General features: G+C 46.4%; 1 protein-coding gene across 1 annotated transcript in view; it reads right to left on the minus strand.

Moving 5' to 3' along the window:
- Positions 1-20,118, minus strand: part of SLX4 (SLX4 structure-specific endonuclease subunit) — a 36,312-nt gene extending 16,194 nt beyond the window's left edge. Inside the window, 5 exon segments of the mRNA XM_040358443.1 lie at positions 7,303-7,509; positions 7,593-7,770; positions 7,847-7,996; positions 9,690-10,090; positions 20,025-20,118. Of these exon segments, the coding sequence (XP_040214377.1) occupies positions 7,303-7,509; positions 7,593-7,770; positions 7,847-7,996; positions 9,690-9,975 (821 nt within the window). The 5' untranslated portion in view covers positions 9,976-10,090; positions 20,025-20,118.
- Positions 20,119-21,632: the final 1,514 nt, after the last annotated feature.

Consider the following 21,632-nt stretch of genomic DNA (forward strand, 5'->3'; position numbering starts at 1 on the left):
TTAGCTAAAAAAAAAAATTCCTTTAGTGATCCTTTAAGCGTATGCTCAAACAGAGATACGCTTAAACATATCTAAGATAAGACGGCTTGCGCCGTCCTATCTTAGGTTGCAATTATTTGTATGGCCGCTAGGTGGCGCTTCCATTGCGGTCGGCGTAGAATATGTAAATGAGTTGCTACGCCGATTCACGAACGTACACCCGGCCGCCGCAGTAGTTTTTTTACGCCGTTTCCGTAAGGCATTAGCAGGCCTAAAGTTATTCCATCTATTAGGTGGAATAACAATGTTAAAGTATGGCCGCCGTTCCCGCCGCGAGATTAAAATTTTTTACGTCGTTTGCGTAAGTCGTCCGCGAATCGGGATTTACGTCGTTTACGTCCACGTCAAAATCAATAGGCCCGTGCGGCGTACTTAGCCGCAATGCACACTGGGAAATGTAGGCGCCCAGCGCATGCGCATTAAAAAAAAAATGTAAAAAACGTGAGGTCAAGCCTCATTACCATAAAACACGCCCCCCTCCAACACATTTGAATTCGGCGCCCTTACGCCCGCCCGCATTAGGCTACGCCGCCGTATATTAGCAGGCAAGTACATTGAGAATCATGTACTTGCCTAGCTAACTTACGGCGGCGTAACCTAAACACGCTAAGCTACGCCGCCGTAACTATAGGCTTCTCTACCTGAATCTACCTAAAGAGTGCAAAATCAGTCACACTTTTGCATAGAAACCAATCAGCTTCCAGGTTTTATTGCCAAAGCTTAATTGATCAAGCTGAGGTTAGAAGCCGATTAGTTTCTATGCAGAAGTGTGACTGATTTTGCACTCTTTAGCTTTAGTAAGTATACCCCCTTGTTCCTGTGATCTCTCGAGATCTTAGAAGAGTGAGGTTCAGGTAAAGTGTGTCAAATCACAAAGAGTCATGGTCGACGTCCCCTAATAACCCTTTGTGGTTCAACCTCAACTTTAAAGAACTATGCTCTATACCTGACCCGCAACGATGGTACTCCAAGGGAGTTAAATACCTGTGCCATCTATATGACACACAAAGATTTAAATCCTTCCAACAGATGTGGGCTGATTTTGACCTGCCATGCTCATATATGTTCTTCTACTACAAACACTGACACGCCATTCGTGCCCAGTTTGGCTCTTTGGAAAATCCCACCGTTATACATCAGTTAGACCCCTTTCACGCTGCGTCAGTTTGCAGGCGCTGCAGCACTAAAAATAGAGCCTGCAAACCGACCTGAAACAGCCGCTGCTGTCTCTCCAGTGTGAAAGCCCTCATGGCATTCACACTGGAGCGGTGCGCCAGCAGGACGGTAAAAAAAAGTCCTGCTCGCAGCATCTTTGGAGTGATACTGCTCCTCCACCGGTTCTGCCCATTGAAATCAATGGGGCACCGCGGCTATACCGCTGGCAAAGCGCCTCTGCAGAGGCACTTTGCAGTGGTTTTTAACCCTTCCTCGGCCGCTAGCGGGGGTAAAACTGCTCCTCTAGCTGCTAAATAGCGCCGCAAAATTGATGGTAAATCGCCGCTAGAAGTGGTGTGAAAGGGGCCTTAGAAAGTACTGTGACACCCTGACCCCACAAAACTTATCTCCACATATGCTGCCCTTATGACTGACTGCAACCCTAGATTTCGAGTGGCTCAGATAAAATGGGCCTCTATGGACTTGTGAAGGACTTTTATGCAATTGCCTATATGCTTCAGTTTAATTCTCTCCCTGCTATTTTAATGTCTGTGTGTTATGTGTAGAAGGTGATTTCATGTGGACCCGAGTGATTCATTCCTCTGCATAACAGACTGTTGAAGTGTTAATGTCCCATCACCAGACAGCTCTCTATTCTAAAGGGTAATTGATCTATTGTGTGTGTGAAGAAGACCAGTGTTTACCCTTAAGAGATGTGTATTGTATCGTCAGGCTAAATGATTAGATAATTGGCTCATGTTAATTATTCTGATTTCTTTGTTGTAGTAATTAACTTCACTGATGTCATTATGTAAAGAAATGTGTCTTGTCAGGGTCGGCACCAGAGTGTCTACCTATAATCTGTATGGGAGCCCCAGTGTGTGAAAAGGGGGTGGAGATTTCATTGTTCTTTGATTGATGATTAGCTTGTAAACTGTATATAACTAGCAGAATGCTGCCATTAAAGAGAGTCTGGTTCCAGCATTAAGCTTTGGCTCATGTGTGGATTATTCGGCGATTCCAGGGATTTCTACTCGTGGAATATTGGGTGATTTTCTTTTATGGGAAGAAGGGAATGCTTGACGGGGATATCTTCTACTACCGTCACAGGACTCTACACTCAAAAAGGGTGACTGGTAAGAATTCAGTGATACATACAAGACCTCGGTAATATCATCCAAAGACCGTATCATTAACATAAAAAATGTTCATCTATCCCACTAAACCCCAGCTAGGTTACATAAAATGGCATTGGCTCCCACAGCGGACTGTTTTAGAGGTTGTGGTCAAGAGGCTGACTTTATACATTGTTTCTGGACCTGTCCAATAGTTCAGAACTTTTGGATAGAGATAGGGTCTTTCATTTCATTGGCAATAAGCCTCCCAAACATTCTCCACCCCAAAAACTGCCTCCTAAGCATTTTTGGGGATCTCCACATTTCAACTCATGTAAAGAGACTTCTTCGTATCCTCCATTTCTATGCAAAGAAAGCCATACTATTGTCCTGGAAAGGTTCACAAGTACCTCTAAAATCCCTTTGGTTAAAACCGATTAATGACTCCATACCTCTATACAAACTCATGTTTGAGGTTTGGAAAAGAACCAAAACCTTTCACAAAATATGGGGCAGATGGCTGGCCAGTCCTTTAACCCTTACGCCAAATGGATAACCTGCTGTATAATGTTCCTATAGATGCAGTGCAACTAAACCATGTACACTCTGTAACTAGAGAAATGCATATCGACTACTCCTTGTAACTTTACATTTAATAACTGCTAGAGACATGTAAAATGGAATCTGTTTATTGACCACTCAAGTGTATTTCTGCAATATTACGATGCAATGAATAACCAAAGTTTTGCTTTTGTATGTTGATGCAAAAAATTCAATAAAAATATCTTTAAAAAAAAAAAAAAAAAGTGTGTCAAGTCAGCTGTGCTGGATTGGACTGCTGGAACTGCTCTCCCAAGGTCCACTACCTCCGCAAAGGAAGAACAGTCAATGCCTCAGCATTGGTAATATGGTCCAAACAGAAGAGTGATTAAGTATTTCCCTTATTAATAGAGATATATATATATATATATATATATATATATATATATATATATATATATATATATATATATATATATATATATACAGGGCTCAAAATTTCAAGTCCTGAGCTACTAGCCAGGCCTTAAGAGTTACTCGCCACCAATTGCCCCACCTAATTCATACACTGCCCTGCGCCTAATTGCACCCGTAAACACGCCCTCGTAGATTATCTCATGGAATGACAATGTTTTATGCAGAATCAAGTTACAAAATTAAATATTACCAACAACAACTTTAACAAAATGGGACAGGGCACTGGGGGCAGACCAAAGGGACAGGGCACTGGGGGCAGACCAGAGGGACAGGGCACTGGGGGCAGACCAGAGGGACAGGGCACTAGAACTGGGTCTTTTCCCCATTCTCTTGCTGTCTCCTCTGCAACTCCCATCCATTCTCTCTCTCTCTCCCATTCATCTCATCATCAGGAGCCTGTGTGTGCGGCTCCAAGCTTGCATGTCCCCACTTCCCCCTTTTATTCAGGCTGGCAGAGAGGAGAGGAGCTGCAGCACTGCTGGAGGGAGTACAATCCAGCACTGAGATCCACACAACTGCACAGCCATTGACACCATAGCACAGCGCACACTGACAGCGCACAGCACACATTGAGACCAGTCTGTTCACAGTGCTCAGGCTAAACTGTTGGACACTTACATAGAGCACAAGGAGAAGAAAACTGCACAAACTAGAAGGCTGCCGCTCTCATGTCAGGGCAACTTTCAGTGAGCGCTGCACCGGAGTGGTAATTTTTGCAATCCTCCACCTCACTCATTACTTTCTGCTCTCCAGCTACATTGGTCGGGGGGAGGGGGGGGCAGGCTCAGAGAGGTCCCATGGCTTAATGAGAATTGTAAGGAGAGCACCTGTATACTGCTCTGCCTGTGCGCGGTTCACCAGACTACATTTCCCGAGCATGCACCTGTCCTCTTCGGCCGCTAATCTCATCGGGACTCTAAGCGTAGGCACAGATTGGAGGGAGATTGGTCATGCAGCCCTGTCATCACTCGCCCCCAGCTTAAATCCACTCGCCAAATGCTAGTAGGCAAGTGGAAATTTTGAGGGCTGTATATATATATATGAAAAAGAAAAGAGTAATTTATTTAGTTTGTAAGTACAGCACACAGGTTCCTGTCAGGCTTGCAGGATGTTGGCTGTTATTCAGCAGTCAGATCCAGGTGCAGGTTCCCTCTCGGGAGCTATCCTTTACATTGGAGAAGAGCTCACATTCATGCAAGTGAAATACCAACATCCTGATGTCACAGAATGACCTCCACCTACATTCAGCATCCTCAGTTGCTAAGGGGGCCTTATCCATAAAAGAAAGATGTAGGCAGATTTATGCATTTATTTGCATATGTGTACAGACTTATGGCTGCACAAATGTATTATATTTTATTCTTTAGGAAACAATTTGCCCTAAGAGAAAAACCAAAAGCCAATAAGTAATGAGAATCAAGTTTCCTCCTGTGAAATCCTCAGTACAATCCAGATTAATCATTTTTTTTCTGGATGTAACTGTTTTTTGCTGTGACAATGCAGTTCACCACATAAACAGTAAAACAACTCAGGATAATTTAAATACATCCAACAAGAAGAGAGGTGCCTCTAAGAGTAGACGTTGGATAAACACTTTAATTAGTATACATACAGTATATGCACTCACATTTAGGTATGTAAAAACGAGCATATCAATATTCAAATGAAGTCAGGGTGACCATTTCTGCAACCTGCTTCCTGAATCTAAGCAGCTGCGGCGGCGCTCGCTTGGCTGGTATCACTCCATCTGGTGGAAGCCGGGGTCTGGAGGAACTCAGCGTCAGATGGTAAGGCAAGCTGCACTCCTTTTTCAACAACAGTCTGTTGCTGAAAAAGGAGTGCGGCTTGCCTTACCATAGCAGCGCGTCAGCTCAGGAAACGCGTCCATTACCAGGTGACGCCATCTCCCTGCTGCCATCCCTGCTTTGCTTCTCAAGCCCCGGCCTGACGCAGAGTTCCTCCAGATCCCGGCTTCCACCTGATGAAGCGATACCAGCCCAGCGAGCGCCGCCGCAGCTGCTTGGATTCAGGAAGCAGGTCGCAGAAGTGGTCACCCTGACTTCATTTGGATATTGATATGCTCGTTTTTACACATCTAAAATGTAAGTGCATATACTGTATGTTAATTAATAGAGTTTTTTTTTCCCAACGTCTACTCTTAGAGGCGCCTCTCTTCTTGTTGTTTGTTTGCAGTCTGGAATCAGGTTTCTGTTCCCCTATGACGGCAGCCCTCAGAGCCCCTGGACATTGTGCTCCCATCCTTTTCACACTATAATTAGTATCACATGGACTCTTAGGGCCAGATTCACATAGCGAGTACGCCGGTGTATCTACTGATACGCCGGCGTACTTTCAAATTTGCCACGTCGTATCTTTAGTTTGAATCCTCAAACCAAGATACGACGGCTTCTGGCTTCGATCCGACAGGCGTACGGCTTCGTACGCCTTCAGATTGTAGGTGCAATACTTCGGCGCACGCTGGGTGGAGTTCGCGTCGTTTTCCGCGTTGGGTATGCTAATTAGCTTTTTCCATCGATCCACGAAGGTACGCGCGGCCGTCGCATTCTCTTACGTCGTCGCTAGTCGGCTTTTCCCGGGGGATAGTTAAAGCTGCTATTTTGCGGCGTATAGATAGACTTGCCATGTTAAGTATGGCCGTCATTCCCGCGTCGAAATTTTAAATTTTTTTTTTTTTGCGTAAGTCGTCCGTGAATAGGAAAGGAAGTAACTCACGTCTAAGTTCAAAAAATGACGTCGGTGCGACGTCATTTCGTGCAAAGCACGGCGGGAAATTTCGAAACGGAGCATGCGCAGTTCATTTGGCGCGGGGATGCGTTTCATTTAAATAAATCACGCCCCCTACCCGTCAATTTGAATTCCGCCTCCAGAATTACACTACGCCGCCGTAACTTTCAGAGCGCAAGCTTTCAGGATTCGAACTAAAGCCGGAAAAGTTACGGTGGCGTAGCGTATCTCTGATACGCGGCACAAGTGTAAAGGTATGTGACACTAGCCCTTAGATACTATGTCCTGTTATGATACCAAATGCTGCTAATTGGCATAGGACAGGACTATTAGCGTCTTGTGCATATACCTGTATTTTTTAATTCAAATACGTCTCCTGTATGTAAAATGATACTGAGGTGATGCAAAGAAACACACAGCAGCTTGTATATTTTACAGAAGGTCTATCAGAGGGCAATCAACAGTACACAGTACTATTTGAATTATCGGCAATGTTCTATTTATTTGTCACGTTTTGAATTACTTTAAAGACTGTTATTTTGCACCTTTAGTGCGTTCACTTCACGTTTCAGTTAATCACGGGTGGTTTTGTATTATTACAGTCACAGTTTAGAGTTTTATTTCTTAACTGGGTATATATTGTTTATTATCACTATATATCATTACATATGGGTTGTAATAATTTTTTTCACTTTTAGTCAAATATGCACAGATATTTGTTAGCGCTGTTTTAATTTGCTGACACCCCATAGGGAGTGTGATCATTTTATATCTTTCTGTTCAATGTTCTATCGGCACTCATGGAAAACTATGTTAGTAAAATGACTTGCGAATTTGAGTAATCGCAACGGATCAAATTCGCAGCAGTGTGAACCGGCCCTTAAACAAGGAATATATATTGCTTGGGAGTGGGCCGGGAAAGGAACCAATTGCATTTGTTTCATGGCCACACTTTAGCACAAAACTGTAGCTAAAATACATTTTGAAAACTTAAAATTTTTGTCAGGTTTTAATTGACGCCTGTGTCCATGTTGCAAAGATTTAGCCCCCGATTATTGTAGTAGTAACTGATCCCCCAAATACAGAAATTGATTACCTCTGTCCCCATTGGGGAACATAAAGCAGTAAAACCCTCCATCTAAAACATAACATTTATTTTTATTTTTTAAGTTTTTCTTTTGAAATTAGTTATTTTTTTTAGAAAGTTATAATGCAAAGTTTACATTCTCACCCTGTTGGTACTTCTGTGCTGGTATGAGCAGCCTGTCTCTGGACAGCTTGCAACAATGTCTGCGCAGGCACCTCCAGCTTGGCAGCGCATCGCTTCAGGTGAGAGGCACGGGCCTTCTCTGTGGTGAAGGGTTTTCCACATAATGGACAACTGGGAACTGCTGTTGCAGCTGAATGACCTTGTACACCCTCACTCTGATCCAGGCACCTGCAAGATTATAAAAGAAGTCTCAGAAACCCAGGAAATAGGTAGGTAGTACTGTGGAGTAATGATAAGTTCTCTTGCCCCACCTGTTAACATGCTGTTCCCGCAGCACGCTGCTCAGGGCAGTGAGGTCTTTCTGGCACAACTGACAGAAGAAGAGTCCTTCATCTTGTAGGTCACCCGAATGATTCTTATGGTCCAGTTGCAAAGCCATTGCCAGATCCCCATCAGTGTGAACATCTGCATCCACTTTAAATGTTTCGACTTAACAGGAACAGTAAGGGTAAAGTTAGAGGAGCTTTAAATCATCATGTACAGAATCTGTTGTGGAATCACTCACCTTGTTCTCCATTGGCTTCCAAAGAATTCAGCTTCATTCGGACAGGGGAGGCCCTCTTATACTGCTGCATCCTTTCCAAGACAAGATCTTTCACACAAGGTTGGTCCTGCTGTCGGGCTGTTTCTTCCCGAGACTCTTTACCACTGAAATCTGATAAACGAGACATCAGGGATGTGTTTCAGTACTGTTACAGAGACTAAAATAAATGTTTAAATGTTACTGTTGCCTGTACAGAAGATGCCTACACTGATAACCTCTGCAGTAGCGAAGCAAACCGCCAGCTGAAGATCCTTCAGAATCCAACACTTTCAGGAGTGCAGATTTCCTGGTTTGCCCTGTGCACTGCGGTCCCTAAGACACTACAGGACAATGTAATGACATGAGGGCCAATCAACCAAACCACTGAGTGCAGCAGAGGACCATGAATCGGACACACCCGGACGTGATGGATTTTGCAGGATCTTCAGTTGGCGGCTTCTTAGGGCCCTTTCACACGGGGTGGATCAGTAATGATCCGCCTCCATGTGTCCGTAAGCTCAGCGGGGATCGCTCCGTAAATTCCCGCTGAGCCGTCGGATGACAGGGCGGTCTCCGCACACTGTGCAGGGACCGCCCTGTCTTTTCTCCGCTCTCCCCTATGGGGGATCGAATGAACACGGACCATGTGTCTGTGTTCATCCGAATCCATTCCGCAGACGGAAGAAAAAATAGGGTTTTCTTCCGTCTGCAAAATCGGATGTTTGCGGAGGCGTATGATTACGGGTGTCACCGGATGTTTATCCGCTGACACCCGCAATCACATAGGGACCAATGTATGTCCCTTTTTCATCCGCAAACGGATCCACACGTTTGAAAGGGGCCTTATACTAGTTTCATCAGTGTGGGCAGAAGAAGTGGTGAGCGTTCCACGTCTTCCCTGCAGCCAACAGTTGAAGGTAGATATCGAGTAAAAGCAGCCAATATGCTCCTCTTCTGTTTTTTTTTAGAGCAGTAAATATAAAGAAGATAAACATGTGACTGACTGATGTGGAAATAACCTCTTCTTTTATAAAAAAAAGGTATATGCATTGCCTTGAAAAAGTATTCATACCCCCTGAAATTTTCCACATTTTGTCATGTTACAACCAAAAACGTAAATTAATTTTATTAGGATTTTATGTGATAGACCAACACAAAGTGGCACATAAGTCGGCGGACAGGGCGGTCCCCGCACACAGTGCAGAGACCGCCCTGTCTCTCCTCCGCTCTCCCCTATGGGGAATCGGATGCAGACGGACCGTCTGCATCCGATGGATTCCCTAAATTTGCATAGATTTCATCTCACTTCCTGTTTGGCTATGGGACAGGAAGTGAAATCTCTGCAATGGGACAGGGATGGTAAAAAAATTTAAGCGACGCCCCCCCCCCACAGTTGCAGAACGCCCATATACTGGAAGCAGTGCGGCTGATTTATGGGGGCGCTAAACTAATTTACCTAACAGTGTAGCGCAAGCCGGCGGGAACACTGTCCGTGCTGCCCTAGGCCTGGGCCTTGTTGGCCTAGGCCAGGATACAGCATTGGACTCTGACCCTAAACTTGTATGCAGATCAGAAGCACTCACTTCACTTTCACCTTCTAATCTGTATGCTTGTTTTGGGTCAGTTAATCAGAGAATGCTTGTGCCGGTATTTTCAGGAGACCACCAATAACTGGCCTTGTATTTCTCTATATACAGCTTCCTCCCAAAAGCCAAAGGGTGATTTGACTCAAAACTCCAAGATCAGCTTGCTTTAGCAATAACCTGTTACAGAGAGTGAATGGAGCCATTCAGTAAACTGAAGCAGTTTTGTGCATTTGTATTACCTTTCTCTGTGTGCCCATTGGACAGGTGTGTCTGCACAGCGCTCCCGGCTTCATCCTCATTTCTTGGCTTCTCTGGTCCATCTCCCGCTTTGTTGTTCTGTTCCGCCTCCTTACTGACCCCATTATTTGTCTTAGTTTTGGCCCTGGAAGGTCTGGGCTTTTTTAACTTGCTCTTGCCTGTGGTGCAGGCTGTGGATACACTCTTGCCCTCCAATGGCTTGTTCTTTTTAACCCGCTTCAAGAGCTTGGTACATAATTCAGTAAATTCATCGTCTGACTCCAGCATTAGTAAATCCTTTCAAGAGTGCTGGATAATACAAGCGGGTCAGCAGACGCAGGGCAGGCAAGCCAAATCTTCATCTCACCATCACAAGCTAAAGAAAGCCATTACTGTAAAGCATCTTTAGGAAAAAAGAAAATAAATATCAACCTCTTTCCCACCGGGCTTGTTTTTCAGATTCGGTGTTTACGAGACTAAAACAGTATTTTTGCTAGAAAATTACTTAAAACCCCCAAACATTATATATTTTTTTTCTAACACCCTAGAGAATAAAATGGCAGTCATTGCAATACTTTTTGTCACACCGTATTTGCGCAGCGGTCTTACAAGCGCACTTTTTTTTGGAAAAAAAATCACTTTTTTAATTAAAAAATAAGACAACAATAAATTTTGTCCAATTTTTTTATATATTGTGAAAGATAATGTTACGTCGAGTAAAATGATACCCAACATGTCACGCTTAAAAATTGTGTCCGCTTGTGGCATGATGTCAAACGTTTACCCTTAAAATCTCGATAGGCGACGTTTAAAAAATTCTACAGGTTGCATTTTTTGAGTTACAGAGTAGGTCTAGGGCTAGAATTATTGCTCTCGCTCTAACGATCGCGGCGATACCTCACTTGTGTGGTTTGAACACCGTTTTCATATGCGGGCGCTACTCACGTATGCGTTTGCTTCTGTGCGCAAGCTCGTCGGGACGGGGCGCTTTAAAAAAATATTTTTTTTGTTTTCTTATTTATTTTTATTTATTTAGTTAATTTTTTACACTGAAATAAAAAAAAATGATCACTTTTATTCCTATTACAAGGAATGTAAACATCCCTTGTAATAGAAAAAACATGACAGGTCCTCTTAAATATAAGATCTGGGGTCAAAAAGACCTCAGATCTTATATTTAGACTTAAATGCAAAAAAAAGAAAAAAAAAATTTAAACTGTCATTTTTTCAAATGACAAAAAAAATATGTTTCTTTAAGACGCTGGGCGGGACTGATGTTTTGACGTCACTTCCGCCCAGCAGAGCTATGGGGACGGGCGAAGGAGATTTTTCCTTCACTTGCAACCCCAGTCAGCAGCCGAGCGCACCCGATCTCCTCCGCCGCTACCGACGGCTCCGGTAAGCGACAGAGGGTGCGGGAGAGGGGGGTCCGCCACAGATAACGGCGATCTCGCTGCGAATCCGCCGCGGAGACCGCCGTTATCGTGTAAACCACCGCCCACTGAAGAGATGGATACCTCGGTTGTGGCAGCAGCTGCTGCCGTTACCGAGATAGCCATCTTTAAAAACAGGACATCTTTTGGACATGGGGCCGTGGTCAAGAGGTTAAATGTCAGCACAACTACATATGTCAATCCCCCCGCCCCAGTGGAATTTATCATTTCTTTTTGTGCCTCCTTATTTACAGGTCAGAGAAGTCCCTACAGTTTTGCAAAGGGAATTATCCTCACACATAAAAGTGTAGCACAGGGACCCGAAGAATGCATCCGATGTGGGATCTCTTGGCATGAGATAAAGACCAGCTATATTTGGTCACAAAATAGTTGTCTTAGGCCTCGTACACACGATAGGTTAACCAGAGGACAACGGTCTGATGGTCAAAACCGATCGTGTGTGGGCCCCATAGGTTATTTAACCATCAGTTAAAAAAAAGCCAACTTGCTTTAAATTTAACCGATGGATTCCTAACCGATAGGTCAAAATCATTAGTAGGCACAACCTATCGGTTAAAAACCCACGCATGCTCAGAATCAAGTCGACGCATGCTTGGAAGCATTGAACTTCGTTTTTTTTCAGCACATCGTTGTGTTTTACGTCACCGCGTTCTGACACGATCGGTTATTAACCAATGGCGTGTAGGCGCGACGGACCATCAGTCAGCTTCATCGGTTAACTGATGACAACGGTCCTTCAGACCGTTCTCATCGGATGGACTGATCGTGTGTACGAGGCTTTAGTTTGAAACAGAGACACCTTACCTAATATTACAAATAAAAGTGAAGTCAGGTAAGTAATCTGCTCTTCTGAATATTATACTGCTGGGATGGTATACCTGCTGTGAGCCGTAACGGGGGTCATGCTAATGAGGTGCATGCATTGGAGAACAGTTAGAAGGTTGCCATCTCTCTGACCATGGTTACAGGCAGGTTGTTTACTTGGTTGGATTCTGATTTAATAGATGATGTGCATTTGATCTTTGTGATAAAGTCAAAATTTAAAGGGGTTGTAAAGGAAAACATTTTTTTTCCTAAATAGCTTCCTTTTCCTTAGGGCAATCCTCCTTCACTTACCTCATCCTTCCATTTTGCTTTTAAATGTCCTTATTTCTTCTGAGAAATCCTCACTTCCTGATCTTCTGTCTGTAACTCATCACCGTAATGTGAGGCTTTCTTCCAAAGCCTCTTGAGGGGGGAGGGGGCGAGCAGGAGTGTCAGGACACTCTCTACTTTGCAGATAGAGAAAGGAGCTGTGTGTTAGTGGGCATCCTCCTGACACTCCTGCTCGCCGCTGGCAGCCTTATGGAAACCTGGCTTTGTGAACAGCCTTGTGTGCAAGGTCTTTGTTCTCCTGCAATGCTGCTTGTGAGGACTGACGTGCATGCTGAGGTCTGTGGCTCTTCAGCACAGTTGCTTGGGAGGACAGTAGTGCATGCTGAGGTATGTGGCTCGTCAGCACAGTTGCTTGGGAGGCCAGTAGTGCAGAAGAAATAAGGACATTTAAAAGCAAAATGGAAGGGTGAGGTAAGTGAAGGAGGACTGCACTAAGGTAAAGGAAGCTATTTAGGAAAATAAAAATTTCCTTTACAACCCCTTTAACCTCCTTAGCGGTATCCCCGAGCGTGACTCGGGGTGGTTTTTCTATGCTAGGATCGGTATCCCTGAGTCACGCTCGGGGTAGATGTGCAGAGCGTGCAGCGGCACGGCTTACCTTCTCGCAGCATCCACAGACAAAGTTACTTACCTTGTCCCTAGATCCTGCGATGCCTCCCCGCTGTGTGAGCGAGCGGGACCTCGCTCGATTCACACAGTGCCCGTGTGCCGCCGATCTCCGTTCCCTGCGACGTTACGACGCACGGGGGCGGAGAACGGCGCCAAATTCAAAAAAGTAAACAAACACATTACATACAGTATACTGTAATCTTATAGATTACAGTACTGTATGTAAAAAATACACACCCCCCTTGTCCCCAGTGGTCTGCCCAGTGTCCTACATGTTCTTTTATATAATAAAAACTGTTCTTTCTCCCTGCCGATTGTCCATAGCAACCAAAGGTGTCCCTTTATGTCAAAAATGGTTTTAGAAAACAGCGATAATAAATTATAATCACTTGCAGAATTGAGCTATAGCGATTTGTGGGGAAATTCGTCATAGAAAAAAAAAGTAATGACAGCGACAATTCTGCAACTGAGCAAATTTCAGTGATTTTGAGTTGATTACATTATTGAATAATTTTTATTATAATTATATTATTATTTGTTATAATTATTTATTTATTATATTATAATTTTGATTTAAAAAAAAAAAAATCATACCCGGGATGCCTACTAGACTCTTGTTTGGTCAGATTTAAAGCGGATCTCCACCCTAAAGTGAAGTCGCACTGATCGGCACCCTCCCCCCCTCCGGTGTCACATTTGACACCTTTCAGGGGGGAGGGGGGCGCAGATACCTGTCTACAGACAGGTATTTGCACCCCCTTCCGGGCACACACGATACGGGCAAAGGACGGGTTTTTTCCTGGCATCCCGTCCGTCCCCCGTTGTATGCTGGGAACACTCGGCTCCCAGCACACAGCGGGAGCCAATCGGCGGGCGCAGCGCGAATCGCGCATGCGCCGTAGGGAACCGGGCAGTGAAGCCGCAGCGCTTCACTTCCTGGTTCCCTCACCGTGGATGGAGGGGGGAGCAGCAGGGTGACGAGCGGTCGCTCGTCCTCTGCTGCGGACGCCGCTGGACTCCAGGACAGGCAAGTGTCCTAATATTAAAAGTCAGCAGCTGCAGTATTTGTAGCTGCTGGCTTTTAATATATTTTTTTAGTGGCACATCCGCTTTAAATTAGTTATTCCTAAGAATTACAGGCCTACAATATAAAACGCCAAATTTCCTTGCAAAATAATTGTACCGCTTTTGGTACGTAATTCCAGACAGAATCATACCACCAGGGAGGTTAAAGCAGACTTATGCTCCTCTTCAGTCCAGCGATGCGGCATCCCCGAGCTCCCCGCTAACCACAGGCATCTTTGGACAGTCAGCTTGGACCCCCCACCCCACCTCACCAACCTCTGCAGCAATGCTGGCAGCACTCAAACGTCTATTTCCCAAAGACAACCTCTGGATATGACGCTGAGCACGTGCACTCAACTTCTTTGATTGACCATGACAAGGCCTGTTCTGAGTGGAACCCGTCCTGTTAAACCGCTGTATGGTCTTGGCCACCGTGCTGCAGCTCAGTTTCAGGGTCTTGGCAATCTTCTTATAGACTAGGGCCCAGGGATATGCAATTAGCGGACCTCCAGATGTTGCAAAACTACAAATCCCATCATGCCTCTGCCTCTGGGTGTCATGCTCGTGGCTGTCAGAGTCTTACTATGCGTCATGGGATTTGTAGTTCTGCAACAGCTGGAGGTCCGCTAATTGCATATCCCTGGGTCACTAGGCCATCTTTATGTAGAGCAACAATTCTTTTTTTCAGATCCTCAGAGAGTTCTTTGCCATGAGGTGCCAAGTTTGACTTCCAGTGACCAGTATGAGAGAGTGAGAGCGATAACACCAAATTTAACACACCTGCTCCCCATTCACACCTGAGACCTTGTAACACTAACGAGTCACATGACACCTGGGAGGGAAAATGGCTAATTGGTCCCAATTTGGACATTTTCACTTAGGGGTGTACTCACTTTTGTTGCCAGCGGTTTAGACAATAACGGCTGTGTGTTGAGTTATTTTGAGGGGACAGCAAATGTACTCTGTTATACAAACTGTACACTCACTACACAACATTGTAGCAAAGTGTCATTTTGCTACAATGAAACTTTGAGTGTTTCAAAGTTGCGCAGTTTGCCGCAATTTTACACCGCGATTTTGTACAGGTCAAAAGGTCACCAATGTAAAAAGCAGAAAAATGCCTGTAATCTGCCCCAAAGAATCTTATGTTCTTTTTTTTGAGCTTAGGGTGTTTTTCAGGCCTTTTGCTTCAGCTGACAAAACGCTCAGATGTGAACAGGTGCCATTGAAATGAATGGGATTTTGCCTGTTGGGTGTTTTTCATGCATTTTATGAGCTGAAAACGCTGAGGTGTGAATGCAGCCTTAATAAAATATCCACAAAAACCACAGACCTCAGCATGCACTACTGTCCTCACAAGCAACTGTGCTGAGGAACCACAGACCTCAGCATGCACTACTGTCCTCACAAGCAACTGTGCTGAGGAACCACAGACCTCAGCATGCACTACTGTCCTCACAAGCAACTGTGCTGAGGAACCACAGACCTCAGCATGCACTACAGTCCTCACAAGCAACTGTGCTGAGGAACCACAGGCCTCAGCATGCACTACTGTCCTCACAAGCAACTGTGCTGAGGAACCACAGGCCTCAGCATGCACTACTGTCCTCACAAGCAACTGTGCTGAGGAACCACAGACCTCAGCATGCACTACTGTCCTCACAAGCAACTGTGCTGAGGAACCACAGGCCTCAGCAACCACAGACCTCAGCATGCACTACTGTCCTCACAAGCAACTGTGCTGAGGAACCACAGACCTCAGCATGCACTACAGTCCTCACAAGCAACTGTGCTGAGGAACCACAGGCCTCAGCATGCACTACTGTCCTCACAAGCAACTGTGCTGAGGAACCACAGGCCTCAGCATGCACTACTGTCCTCACAAGCAACTGTGCTGAGGAACCACAGACCTCAGCACGCACTACTGTCCTCACAAGCAACTGTGCTGAGGAACCACAGGCCTCAGCATGCACTACTGTCCTCACAAGCAACTGTGCTGAGGAACCACAGACCACAGCATGCACTACTGTCCACACAAGCAACTGTGCTGAGGAACCACAGACCTCAGCATGCACTACTGTCCTCACAAGCAACTATGCTGAGGAACCACAGCATGCACTACTGTCCTCACAAGCAACTGTGCTGAGGAACCACAGACCTCAGCATGCACTACTGTCCTCACAAGCAACTGTGCTGAGGAACCACAGACCTCAGCATGCACTACTGTCCTCACAAGCAACTGTGCTGAGGAACCACAGACCACAGCATGCACTACTGTCCTCACAAGCAACTGTGCTGAGGAACCACAGATCACAGCATGCACTACTGTCCTCACAAGCAACTGTGCTGAGGAACCACAGCATGCACTACTGTCCTCACAAGCAACTGTGCTGAGGAACCACAGACCTCAGCATGCACTACTGTCCTCACAAGCAACTGTGCTGAGGAACCACAGACCACAGCATGCACTACTGTCCTCACAAGCAACTGTGCTGAGGAACCACAGATCTCAGCATGCACTACTGTCCTCACAAGCAACTGTGCTGAGGAACCACAGATCACAGCATGCACTACTGTCCTCACAAGCAACTGTGCTGAGGAACCACAGATCACAGCATGCACTACTGTCCTCACAAGCAACTGTGCTGAGGAACCACAGACCTCAGCATGCACTACTGTCCTCACAAGCAACTGTGCTGAGGAACCACAGACCTCAGCATGCACTTCTGTCATCACAAGCAACTGTGCTGAGGAACCACAGACCTCAGCATGCACTACTGTCCTCACAAGCAACTGTGCTGAGGAACCACAGACCTCAGCATGCACTACTGTCCTCACAAGCAACTGTGCTGAGGAACCACAGACCTCAGCATGCACTTCTGTCCTCACAAGCAACTGTGCTGAGGAACCACAGACCTCAGCATGCACTACTGTCCTCACAAGCAACTGTGCTGAGGAACCACAGACCTCAGCATGCACTACTGTCCTCACAAGCAACTGTGCTGAGGAACCACAGATCACAGCATGCACTACTGTCCTCACAAGCAACTGTTCTGAGGAACCACAGACCTCAGCATGCACTACTGTCCTCACAAGCAACTGTGCTGAGGAACCACAGACCTCAGCATGCACTTCTGTCCTCACAAGCAACTGTGCTGAGGAACCACAGACCTCAGCATGCACTACTGTCCTCACAAGCAACTGTGCTGAGGAACCACAGACCTCAGCATGCACTACTGTCCTCACAAGCAACTGTGCTGAGGAACCACAGACCTCAGCATGCACTACTGTCCTCACAAGCAACTGTGCTGAGGAACCACAGACCTCAGCATGCACTACAGTCCTCACAAGCAACTGTGCTGAGGAACCACAGGCCTCAGCATGCACTACTGTCCTCACAAGCAACTGTGCTGAGGAACCACAGGCCTCAGCATGCACTACTGTCCTCACAAGCAACTGTGCTGAGGAACCACAGACCTCAGCATGCACTACTGTCCTCACAAGCAACTGTGCTGAGGAACCACAGGCCTCAGCATGCACTACTGTCCTCACAAGCAACTGTGCTGAGGAACCACAGACCACAGCATGCACTACTGTCCACACAAGCAACTGTGCTGAGGAACCACAGACCACAGCATGCACTACTGTCCTCACAAGCAACTATGCTGAGGAACCACAGCATGCACTACTGTCCTCACAAGCAACTGTGCTGAGGAACCACAGACCTCAGCATGCACTACTGTCCTCACAAGCAACTGTGCTGAGGAACCACAGACCTCAGCATGCACTACTGTCCTCACAAGCAACTGTGCTGAGGAACCACAGACCACAGCATGCACTACTGTCCTCACAAGCAACTGTGCTGAGGAACCACAGATCACAGCATGCACTACTGTCCTCACAAGCAACTGTGCTGAGGAACCACAGCATGCACTACTGTCCTCACAAGCAACTGTGCTGAGGAACCACAGACCTCAGCATGCACTACTGTCCTCACAAGCAACTGTGCTGAGGAACCACAGACCACAGCATGCACTACTGTCCTCACAAGCAACTGTGCTGAGGAACCACAGATCTCAGCATGCACTACTGTCCTCACAAGCAACTGTGCTGAGGAACCACAGATCACAGCATGCACTACTGTCCTCACAAGCAACTGTGCTGAGGAACCACAGATCACAGCATGCACTACTGTCCTCACAAGCAACTGTGCTGAGGAACCACAGACCTCAGCATGCACTACTGTCCTCACAAGCAACTGTGCTGAGGAACCACAGACCTCAGCATGCACTTCTGTCATCACAAGCAACTGTGCTGAGGAACCACAGACCTCAGCATGCACTACTGTCCTCACAAGCAACTGTGCTGAGGAACCACAGACCTCAGCATGCACTACTGTCCTCACAAGCAACTGTGCTGAGGAACCACAGACCTCAGCATGCACTTCTGTCCTCACAAGCAACTGTGCTGAGGAACCACAGACCTCAGCATGCACTACTGTCCTCACAAGCAACTGTGCTGAGGAACCACAGACCTCAGCATGCACTACTGTCCTCACAAGCAACTGTGCTGAGGAACCACAGATCACAGCATGCACTACTGTCCTCACAAGCAACTGTTCTGAGGAACCACAGACCTCAGCATGCACTACTGTCCTCACAAGCAACTGTGCTGAGGAACCACAGACCTCAGCATGCACTTCTGTCCTCACAAGCAACTGTGCTGAGGAACCACAGACCTCAGCATGCACTACTGTCCTCACAAGCAACTGTGCTGAGGAACCACAGACCTCAGCATGCACTACTGTCCTCACAAGCAACTGTGCTGAGGAACCACAGACCTCAGCATGCACTACTGTCCTCACAAGCAACTGTGCTGAGGAACCACAGACCACAGCATGCACTACTGTCCTCACAAGCAACTGTGCTGAGGAACCACAGACCTCAGCATGCACTACTGTCCTCACAAGCAACTGTGCTGAGGAACCACAGACCTCAGCATGCACTACTGTCCTCACAAGCAACTCTGTGAGGCATAAGACAAGACTGGCAGTTACATGTGAACAATAACGCATGCTGGGACTTCTAGTTCCATAGCACAGCTGGCAGCCTTATGGAAACGTCACAAGCAGAGTTGCTTGTGAGGACAGTAGTGCATGCTGAGGTCTGTGGTTCCTCTGCACAGTTGCTTGTGTAGACTGTCATGCATGCTGTGATCTGTGGTCCCCCAGCAGAGATGCTTGTGTGGACAGTAGTGCATGCTGAGGTCTGTGGTTCCTCTGCACAGTTGCTTGTGTAGACTGTCATGCATGCTGTGATCTGTGGTCCCCCAGCAGAGATGCTTGTGTGGACAGTAGTGCATGCTGAGGTCTGTGGTTCCTCAGTCAGCACAGTTGTTTGTGAGGACAGTAGTGCATGCTGTGATTGCCCTGCAGAGTTGCTTGAGAAAACAGTAGTGCATGCTGAGGTATGTGGTTCCTCTGCACAGTTGCTTGTGAAAACAGTAGTGCATGCTGAGGTCTGTGGTTCCTCTGCACAGTTGCTTGTGAGGACAGTAGTGCATGCTGAGGTCTGTGGTTCCTCAGCACAGTTGCTTGTGTGGACTGTCATGCATGTTGTGATCTGTGGTTCCTCAGCACAGTTGCTTGTGAGGACTGTCGTGCATGCTGTGATTGCCCTGCACAGTTGCTTGTGTGGACTGTAGTGCATGCAAAGTTATGTGGTCCTCGGCACAGTTACTTGCGAGGACAGAAGGGCATGCTTGGACTAGTGGTTCCCCAGCACAACTGTCTGGTCCCTGAAGAGCAGAGCAAGCCGATAGGTGCAACCACAACCCTCACTACACCTCGCTGTGAACACAGAAGTGCATGCTGAAGCTTGTAGTCCCCCAGCACAGTAATGCATGCTGAGACTTATGGTTCCCCAACACAGCTGGCTGGTCCCTAAAGCGCATACTGCAACATACAACTACAGGCCAGGCTCTTATCCTATTCCTATGTTCTCTACACCGCCCTCTCCGTGCCCCTTCCCGCCTCCCCCATTTATCACACAGTACCTGAGCCCCGCCGTACACACGGATCCGGAAGTAGCTCCATTACGTCACCGCGAGACCAGCAACAAGCGTCCAGCCGGTGTTCCCCCAGCAACCGAGTATGCTGCCCTCTAGCGGCGCTGCACTGATAGTAATCCTGCCTAACAAAATGGCCGCCCAATGGTCCAATGAGGGATGATTCATTGGTGTTGTGCACCTCATATCTACACGATATGGCCTGTTCCCATCAGATAGTCCATGTTACAGGTCCCAGCTCACGACATCATGCTCCCCTCAGCTCCTGACTTGGTTTTGGGGATCAGTATTTCTCTTGGAGCTGTTACATCACTCTCCCTCTTGTATACATAAAGCAATATTACACACTATTTTACCACAAGTATTGGGACGCCTGCCTTTACACGCACATGATCTTTAATGGCATCCCAGTCTTAATTCCTAGGGTTCAATATTGAGTTGGCCCACCCGTTGCACCTATAACAGCTTCAACTCCTCTGGGAAGGCTGTCCACAAGGTTTTAGGGCAGGCATTTCCAAAGTCCGGCCCGGGGGCCAAATGCGGCCCGCATTTTGGTTTAATGCGGCCCCACTGGTAATTTGGATATATATATATATCTTTTGTGGCCCCCAATGAATCCCAGAGCACCGCGTGGCACTCTGGGATTCTCTGAGGGCCCCAAAAGATATATATATATATATATATATATATATATATATATATATATATATAGATATTTGGCCTCGGAGGGGACAGGACAAGTGCTGTCAGATAACATACAGGAGAATCTCCTGTTTACTTGGCGTCCTCTGTAATAGGAAGGCCGCCAAGTAAACAGGAGATTCTTCTGTATGTAATCCGTTGGCACTGGTCCCGCCCCCCTCCCTGTCCCCTCTGAGGCTGTAGATGGGCATTGATCAGGCCGCACTGATGGCAATAGTGAGGTTGCATTCAGAGGATGCATTCATATCAATGGTGAGGCTGCATTCATGGCAATGGTGAGGCTGCATTGATGGGGCACTAACTCTTATTTTGCTTCAAAGTTCATTATTTAAAAAAAAATTCCTGAAACTTCCCTCTTAAAGTGAAGGGGCTGTAATACGTCTGTGTGTGTTATACGCCGATAAATACGGTTATACGGTATATCCAAATAACACGCCCAAGCTCATCCTTAGACTCCTCACCACACACAACCACAAAGGCAGGAGAATTCTTGTTGGGACGTATATTAGTTAATTTGCATTTAATTTTAATAGTTAAAAAAATGTCAGGCAAAATAGTCGGCCCTCACGCATGGTCACTTCATCAAATCTGGCCCTGTTTGAAAAAAGTTTGGACACCCCTGTTTTAGGAGTGTGTCTATGGGAATGTTTGACCATTCTTCCAGAAGACCATTTATGAAGTCATGCACCGATGTGGACTAGAAGGTCTGGCTCGCAGTCTCCGCTCTAATTCATCCCAAAGGTGTTCTATTGGGTTGAGGTCAGGACTCTATTTATCTTGCACGGTATTTGCGCAATCATTTTTCAAATGGTTTCATGAATTAACCACTTACCCCCCGGACCATATTGCTGCCCAAAGACCAGAGTACTTTTTGCGATTCGGGACTGCGTCGCT

The sequence above is a fragment of the Rana temporaria genome, chromosome 6 (genome assembly GCF_905171775.1).
Source record: "Rana temporaria chromosome 6, aRanTem1.1, whole genome shotgun sequence".
NCBI lineage: Eukaryota > Metazoa > Chordata > Amphibia > Anura > Ranidae > Rana > Rana temporaria.